This window comes from Myxocyprinus asiaticus, chromosome 18, assembly GCF_019703515.2.
Source record: "Myxocyprinus asiaticus isolate MX2 ecotype Aquarium Trade chromosome 18, UBuf_Myxa_2, whole genome shotgun sequence".
NCBI lineage: Eukaryota > Metazoa > Chordata > Actinopteri > Cypriniformes > Catostomidae > Myxocyprinus > Myxocyprinus asiaticus.
Window position 1 is genome coordinate 4,965,300 of NC_059361.1, and position 9,701 is coordinate 4,975,000.

The 9,701-nt window shown below is 38.0% G+C and overlaps 1 protein-coding gene across 1 annotated transcript in view; it reads right to left on the reverse strand.

The window, feature by feature from the left end:
- Positions 1-9,701, reverse strand: part of LOC127456430 (beta-1,4-N-acetylgalactosaminyltransferase 3-like) — a 48,792-nt gene that overhangs the window by 29,334 nt on the left and 9,757 nt on the right. Inside the window, exons 2-4 of the mRNA XM_051724920.1 lie at positions 4,434-4,489; positions 3,085-3,150; positions 506-601 (exon numbers count right to left, since the gene is read on the reverse strand). Coding sequence (XP_051580880.1) covers positions 506-601; positions 3,085-3,150; positions 4,434-4,489 — 218 coding nt within the window. The remainder of the gene's footprint in view (positions 1-505; positions 602-3,084; positions 3,151-4,433; positions 4,490-9,701) is intronic.

Genomic DNA, 9,701 nt, shown 5'->3' on the forward strand with positions numbered 1-9,701 from the left:
GTATCATTTCTCATTCCAGAGAGCATTTTATTGGACAAAAACATGTAAATAAACCTGTGCATGTGCAGGTGAATCAAGAACATTTTTGGTCCATTTTCCAGGAAGAGAAATGAAGTATATTTTGTCAACTTTTAAGAGCACACTTGCATATCGACAGCCTCAAATCAAACGGACATGGACTAAAAGCCAGAAAAATCTCAATTTGATTTCATGGGATCTTAAAACACAGTATAGTGCTCTCAATGGCTGTGTAACTTCACAAGAACAAATAATAATCTATAAAAGACAAACAGGACAAACTCAATCAGGTTATGTGAGATAACCAAATACAACATCCCAGAAAGCAAACACAGCAAGTGGACCAAAGAGCATATTGCAAGAGGGAGTGACGACTTCACCTCTCCTTTAAGAAACTGTCCAGGCACCTGAAGCAGCATATTTCAACAAATCGAATAAAAGTAACTGTATATTTGACTATATTTATGTGTATAATTTATGCACCTACATGAGGATACAGTGGATAATGTAGATTCTTTCTTAGTTGAGCTATAGATGTGCCACACCAGTCCTCAAAACTATGCAGATTAGCCAGTCCTTTATACTGAAAGCAAACACAGAAACAGACATTTCAATGGAATTAAAGGAATGTTTTGCACTTACAGAGAAAGTCCATGGGGCAATGCAAATGCACAATAAACTTTAAAATACACACGGTTTCCAAAAGCATTACCACAAGACTTAAACATTATATGTGCTAAAATGCAACTAATGTGAAAAACCACTTACCTAAACTTGTCTGTGCAATATTATATCCAATCTTTCAACTCCTGTCATGACTATGCAAAGGTAACTTTTGCATGATATGCGCACAGATACCGCAAAATATGCCTAAAACAGTAGACTCACCGCTAAAATAAATTTAGACATATCTATAGCTCAAATAGCACACATTTTTTTGAGAAAGAATTAATAAAAGCGCTTCTCTATTTCTGCTTCTCAACTCTCTGGAATGTCTTGCCCCTTATTCTTCTGTTATAAGTGCTTTAATGTAAACACAATTTTTTTTTTTGTTTATACAAACTAAGGGTGAGGGACAAGTCAAATTATTTTATGTGGTAATTTACAGCATGTCACAGAGAGCATGTCCATAGAGCTTAACTTGTTTTGAAACCTGAACATTCCTTTAATTTCCAAAAAAAAAAAATCCCCAACAAATATCAAGAACAAGCAAAAATCCAAAGCTCATTTGTGTTGTTTAAATAGTCCACAGTGACAAGAGAGACACACAGACTCATTCTAAATTTAACAAGACAGTAATTGTCTTGCTAAAGTTAAACAGAAAGATCAGTGGGAAACATTCTCGTGTGGTTTAATAACGTCATTATAAACACATCAACAGATCCTACAGACCGAACTCAGTTTCTAACTGTGCTATACATTTTAAACTTATGTACAAAGTACAAAAAAAAAAAAAAAAGAAACATGATTTTTGGACATGTTCCACGGTACCACCATATTTTTGGACATCTATCGAGGCATTACCATGATTTCTTGGACATGTACTATGGTTGTACCATGTTTTCAGACATCTATAATGGGACTACCATGATTTCTTTGAACATGTACCACGGTTGCACCATGCTTTTGGACATGTACTATGGTATTACCCTGTTTTTGGACATCTATCAAGGTATTACCATGATTTCCTGGACATGTACTATGATTGTACCATGCTTTCGGACATCTATAATGGGACTACCATGATTTCTTTGGACATGTACCATGGTTGCACCATGCTTTTGGACATGTACTATGGTATTACCATGTTTTTGGACATCTATCAAGGTATTACCATGATTTCTTGGACATGTACTATGATTGTACCATGTTTTCGGACATCTATAATGGGACTACCATGAATTCTTTGGACATGTACCATGGTTGCACCATGCTTTTGGACATGTACTATGGTATTACCATGTTTTTGGACATCTATCAAGGTTTTACCATGATTTCTTGGACCCCTATCATGGGACTTCCATGATTTATTGGACATATGTCATGATTCCACCATGCTTTTGGGCATGTACCAGGGTAGTACCATGTTTTTGGACATCTACTGAGGTATTACCATGATTTCTTGGACACCTATTATGGTATTACCATGATTTCTTGGACATGTACCACGGTAATACCATGTTTTTGGACACATATCGTGGTATTACCATGATTTATTTGCCACGTACCATGGTTGCTGCATGCTTTTGGATATGTACCATGGTAGTACAATGTTTCTGGACATCTATCATGGGGCTACCACGATTTCTTGGACATGCACCATGGTTGCACCATGTTTTTGGACATGTACCATGGTAGTACCATGTTTTTGGACATGTACCATGGTAGTACCATGTCTATGGACAGGTATAACCATGATTTCTTGGACATCTATCATGGGACTACCATGATTTCTTGGACATGTAACATGGTTGCACAATACTTTTGGACCATGGTAATACCAGGTTTTTGGACAACTATCATGGTATTAAAATTATTTATTTGCCATGTACTGTGGTTGCTGTATGGTTTGTACATGTGCCAAGGTAGCACTATGTTTTTGGACATCTATTACATCTATCATGGTTGCTGCAATGGACATGTACTATGGTATTATCATGTTTTGGACATTTTTCATGGTACTACCATTACTTCTTGGGACACCTATCAAGGTATTACCATGATTTTTTTTTTATTTTTTTTTTTACATGTATCATGGTTGTACATGTTTTTAGACTTATTCCTTAGTAATGGTTTTTAGACATTTTATACCATGTTAAAGCCATTGCATTCTTTGAAGCACCTTGGAATACCGCATAAACACCATACAGTAGCTATTTTAATACAGTAGGCTATATCAAAGTTCCATGGAATTACCACCAGATACAATCACTGTACCAAGGTACTGCCAAAGTACATATTTGTGAATGTAATCTCAATGCATCTATGAGTGTGTTTGTAGCTTTTTAACTATACACCTCCACATCTAGGTGTTCTATTCTACTTGTCATGTGGTTGTATCATTACCTCTGGCTTCCAATTCTGTGTAATGTTTTTAGAAGTCCAAACATCAGAGATGCGATCTTCTTGAGCCTGTGACACAAACACAGATAAAACTGAAATGGAATACTAGCATACTTCGCCGTATATACTGTATACTGCCTAATAATTCTTTGTGAAACAGTTAAGCTATATGCAACGATAAACATTTTTAGTAGTATGCTACATTGTCACAAGAACTCTTTAGGTTACATGTTTAATTCAGTGAGTGGTGTCCAATAAACATTTTGAAAATGCATGCAGTTATTTTACATTTTTAATTCAATTTTAATCAAATTTTTTTTTTTTTTGTGGCAAATGTAGAAGGTTATCTAGGCATTCCACACATACTGTACATACAGAATACTTAGAGCTGAAATTGTATGAGTAGTATGGTAGTGTACTATTAGCCAGTAGGGGTGCACAATAAATTGAATAAATAATTGTGGTTACAATTACAGCTGACACAGCATACTGTTTCACATACTAATTTAAAAAAAAAAAGGTAGGCAGTATACAGAGCACACTGTGCAGTATGCCTAGATTTTGAAACACAGCCTATACACCAATCAGCCACAACATTAAAACCACCTGCCTAATATCATGTAGGTCCCCCTCGTGCTGCCAAAACAGCTCTGACCATGGACTCCACAAGACCTCTGAAACTGTCCTGTGGCATATGGCACAAAGACGTTAGCAGCAGATACTTTAAATCCTGTAAGTTGCGAGGTGGGTCCTCCATGGATCAGACTTGTTGGTCCAGCACATCCCATAGATGCTCAATCGAATTGAGATCAGGGGAATTTGGAGGCCAAATCAACACCTTGAACTCTTTGTCATGTTCCTCAAACCATTCCTGAACATTTTTTGCTGTGTGGCAGGGTGCAATATCCTGCTGAAAGAGGCTACTGCCATCAGGGAATACCGTTGCCATGAGGGGGTGTATGTGGTCTGCAGCAATCTTTAGGTAGGTTGTACATGTCAAAGTAACATCCACATGAATGCCAGGACCCAAGGTTTTTTGGTAGGTACTAACCACTGCATACTGGGAACACCCCACAAGACCTGCCGTTTTTGAGATGCTCTGACCTGTCCTCTAGCCATCAGAATTTGGCCCTTGTCAAAGTCGCTCAGATCCTTACGCTTGCCCATTTTTCCTGCTTCCAACACATGAAATTCAAGAACTGACTGTTCACTTGCTGCCTAATATATCCCACCCCTTGACAGGTGCCATTGTAACGATATAATCAATGTTATTCACTTCACCTGTCAGTGGTTTTAATGTTGTGGCTGATCAGTGCATGTGTCTTTGTGCAGCTGTCTGTGTGAGTTTTTACCACATTCCGAACACCATGATTTGCCCAAATGACACTTTCACTGCGTGGGGATACGTCTGAAAATAAAACAGAGAGAATATTTAGTCAAGAAGCCGATTAATTACGCCACTGCTGTCTAACCTGACCAATCATGCTTGTGTGTGTTTGATCCCGTGACAGTGACATCAGATTGCCATTGATGGTTTACAATTTCGCCACTGAAACTGATTCCATGATCACATTAATCTTTAACGATTAGGAAAGCATTAACTTACACACAAAGCTCTGGGATAATACATATAATCTAGTGCTCTCACTCTCCTCTTAACAAACACACACATTCACACACAGCAAATGTGCTTTCAATTTTCTTCCCATTAAATAATTTATTTTAAATATTTAAAATGTATGACATTTTAGGCAGGCACAGAATATTAACATTGGACGTCCAGTGTTTTAGTCATTTATGATGAATCATTGCTTCCAGAGCTTCCTGAAATGTAAAACAGGTAGTTGTCTTGCCAACTGACATTTTCTGTGCCACATACAGATTTCCTTATTAATCATATGACCTCACAGAACACAACCCTGATTATTTTCCCCTGGTGTTTCCTTAATCTTTCTTGCTGTATTGTAATAGTTAAAACACACATTACACATTTACCTAGTTATCTAAATGGACATACCATAAATTTAGATGGTTTTTAAGAAAGTCTAATCATTACCACACAGACTAGTCCTATCTCCAAAAAATGTTTTGCAAAATAAATTTCAATTACAAAAAACATTGTTATTTATTAATCATATTTAATGGTGCTTGCTTAAGGAAGCGTCGCTATTTCTATTGCTCATACTTAAGATTAGGGATTTGGTGCACAACTCATCATGCACCATTTGTCCTAAAGACATATCTTGCAAAATGCATTTTAAATAGTTTTATATAAAGTATAGCATGTCACGCCACAGGACGTTAACTTTTCAAAAAGTATTTTGTCAAAATGTAACATACATTGTCCTTCGTCACATTAGAGAAACAGAAACCAGTTTTTCAGGTTTCTAGAAAAGTTTCACTTTGGCAGTGCCGTGCTATCAATCATATGCTTTTGTTGGCTCAATAACATTCAAACAACATTTGGCTGTGGCAAATTGTGTGTTCTGAGAGTAAATTTGAATGTGAAGAGTCAAATACAAAGTTATTGAAGCATTCACACAATGCACAAAAATACTTTTATTCTGTTTATATTCTCATAAAGAGTAGGGACAAGAAGGGCAAATTTGCACATAGCCTAAATCATTAGTAAAACCATTCTTGAGTAAATTGTCACTATAACATTGATTTAAGTTACAGTGAGACACTTACAATGCAAGTAAATGGGGCCAATTTTTGGAGGGTTTATAGGCAGAAATGTGAAGCTTATAATTTTATAAAAGCACTTACATTAATTCTTCTGTTAAAACTCATGTATTATTTGAGCTGTAGCGCCGTTTAAATCTTTTATATAGTTTTTACAGTCCTTTTAGCGTTTGTTGATATTACATAGTCATGGCAACAAGGTGTAAAATTGGATATAACTTTATGCAGAAAATGTTAGTAAGCGACTATCACTCTATAATCATGTTAACATGCATATTGTTTACATCTTGTGGCTATACTTTTGAAACAATGAGTATTTTAATGTTTACTGATTAGCCCCATTCACTTCCATTGTAAGTGCCTCACTGTAACCCAGATTTTTTGCTCTTTTTAACCTACTTTCAAAAAAGGCCCTACCTTGTACCTTACCAGTCAAAAATGACCGGAAAGATAAAAGGTGTAACTATTTAAATTTCTTTGGATGATAAAAACGATGTGTGTGTGTGTGTGTGTGTTTGTGTGTGCGCATTGTGCATTGTGGGTCTCACCCCTTCATTTCTCTGTGTGCGTGTTCTGCATTGTGGCTAATTAACAGATTTTATTTGACACATTTTTAAAAAAAGCTCTGTGTTATAGTCTCACCACTTCATTTGTGTGTGTGTGTGTGTGTGTGTGTGTATGTTTTGCACTCTGGATGTTTTATAGAGTCACCCCTTAATTTCTGTGTGTGTTTTTTTCTACATTGAGGCTGATTTATAGATTGTATTTCACAAATCCCCCCAAAAATTGCTCTGCATTATGGTCTTTCCCATTAATTTCCTATGGCCGGTCAATTTTGACCGCAAATGTAAAAGGTGTCTTTTTTTTTTTCTATGACCACTTAGACCTATGGAATCAAGTCCATTTGTGTGTGTGTGTGTGTTCAGATAGCAAATTGTAAGAAACCATTTTTATTAAATCTGAAAACTCTATTCCGGTCAAAAATGAACGAAAGTAATAGAAGGGTTAAAGAAAAGGAAATACATTTTTGTGGTAATCAATATTATGCCACAAATGCTGTCGAGTGAGCATAACTTGTATTGATCCTAGAATATCATTAAAGCAGTCTCGAGTAACCCACTGCTCAAAAAACCAACACATAAACCGACAGTAGTCGACAACCACAGACCAGTCTCTCTCCAACCTTTCCTGTCTAAAACTATTGAGAGGGTCGTATTCAACCAGTTGTCTGCTTTTCTCTCAAAGAACAACCTACTCTACATACATCAGTCTGGCTTCAAAAAAGGACACTCAACAGAGACTACCCTCTTGTCAGTAGCTGAAACACCGAGACTGGCAAGAGCGAACTCCAAACCATCTGTCCTCATCCTCCTTGACTTATCTGCTGCTTTTGACACAGTGAACAACAAGATTCTCCTGTCCACACTCTCTGACCTAGGCATCACAGAAACTGTGTTTGAATGGGATGAATCATACCTCATTGTCAGATCTTTCAAGGTCTCCTGTAGAGGAGAGGTGTCCAAGTCACACAAGCTGAACACTGGTGTTCCTAAAGGATCAGTGCTTGGACCCCTCCTCTTTTTGATATACACAACATCACTCATCACCGATCATTGATGCACATGGCTTTTCCTACCACTGCGATGCAGATGACATGCAGCTCTACCTGTCGTTTTAGCCTGATGATCCTAATGTCTCAGCTTGTATCTCTGCCTGCCTGTGGACATTTCCTGATGTCCAGCTCATCCTTGCCAAGACAGAACTCCTCGTGATCCCACCCAACCCATCTGTTGACCACAAACTCACTATTCATCTTGGCTCTACTACACTAACATCAACCAGAACAGCTCAGAACCTGGGAGTGGTGGTAGATGACCATCTTAATTTTACCGCCCACATCTCATCAACTGCCTGGTCTTGCAGATTTATGCTCTACGACATCAAGAAAATCAGACCTTTTCTGTCTTAATATGCTGCACAGCTTCTGGTCCAAGCTCTGGTCATTTCAAGACTGGACTACTGTAATGCTTTGTTGGCTGGCCTTCCAGCTAACATAATTAAGCCATTGCAGATGGTCCAGAATGCAGAACCTGGTCTTCAATCAGCCAAAAAGTGCTAATGTCAACCCACTCGATTTCAATTGAGTGGCAACCTGTAGCTGTCCGCATCAAATTCAAGGATTTGACTCTGGCCTTCAAAACAGCCAATGCAACCGCACACTCTTACTTCAATTCACTTCTCCAGGTCTATGCTCCAACTTGCTCTCTGCGATCTATGAACGAGCGGCGCCTGGTGGTATCATCACAAAGAGGCTCAAAGTTTATTTCATGATCTTTCACTTTCTCTGTTCCACTATGGTAGAATGAGCTTCCAACATCCACACGATCTGCTGATAACATCTTAACATTCTAGAACCAGCTGAAAATGCACTTAATCAATCCACACTAACTGCACTTAATACTGAACTTGAAATATCTCTTTCTTCTGTGCTAGCACCTATACTACACCAGCCACCTTGAGAGCTTGGCAGTACAACACTGTAGATGTTATTGAAATTTGTATGATAAATTGCTTGCTATGTTCCTCATTTGTAAGTCGCTTTGGGTAAAAACAACTGCTAAATGTAAATGTAATATTCCTTTAAGTTCTTAAAATACATTACAAGAAGCTATAAGCTTTGAGGGTTTAAGAAAAAAAATATATAAGAATATTCTTAAGAAGTCTTTTTGGAAATACAAATTATTCTTAACTTAAAAAATAAGAAAACTGTGGTTAAGAAGAATTTGTGAATTTGGCCCCAGAACAATGTTTTGATAGCACGACAGAGCCACAGTGTTTACACTTACTAGGGAAATCAAATCAGCCACTAAATGGATAATGTATAGTTGTCCCTGCATATTAGTCTGGGATAGGAGAAAGTATTATAACATTGAAAAAAGTCTAGTTGCATATCAGGAGGTGAAGAAAATACACTCTTTGCATAAACAAGCAATTTATCGCAATGTTCGGACACGGTCTCTTTAATATGTGGTTAAATCGAGAGGTTGTATTTGTGTAGAGAGTTTCAAGTGCACTTTAACTTGCCCTGGCACTATGGCAACAAGGAAGAGAAGAAATCACGCCTCACCTTACTGAAGAAAGGGGTCACCTGACCTCCAGCGCCATTGAGCAAACACTGTGGCGAGCACGCTTTTATTTTGATCTGTGTCTTCAGGTGTATTTGCATGCCGGGTGGTGTGTAAACTTTCTTTGTGTGTGCTTGAGAGAACAAATGAGTTTTAAAAGGGACCCTCAGGAAATCTGCTCATCGACATGTGCATGTTCAAATTGCATGTTTCTGTGAGCGGCCAAAACTTCCATCTTTTGTGTCTCCACTTCGTACTCCTCACACCCTATTTTCTTTTTCCAAATCCTCTCTTTCACAGTCTTCCCAAGAGGTCAACGGCAGCCCCCGGAGGAATGTCGAGTTTGTTTAAAAAGCCCCCTGAGCCCAATGCACCATTGGAGAGAGAAAGAAAGAGAATTGCATTACTGTAGTCTCGCTCCCTTGTCCACTCGATGCACCTGCTCTTTGATGTTAAAAAGGCATTTTTATTATTTCAATGCAATCCTACAAAATCGTAAAACCAGACCTGGGACCACTGGTGCAAAAAATTAAGGGTCAAGGCGGGTCAGTCGCAAGGGTACGCCACTTCACACTGACTGAAAAAAAAACACCCTAGTGTCTCTAAACTAACATACACACACAAAACACAGGGAAGGCTACATGGACGACTAACCACAGTCTTCCCAAAGGGGGAAAATGGCACTTTAAAAAGAAAGCTGAACTCAGTCCCTTGATGAAACTGATTTGAAAACAGCAGGCGTACCCTGAAAAGCGATTTGTTGGCTCAACAAACAAAACGTACAAAATAAACAGCTTCTACTCAGAAATG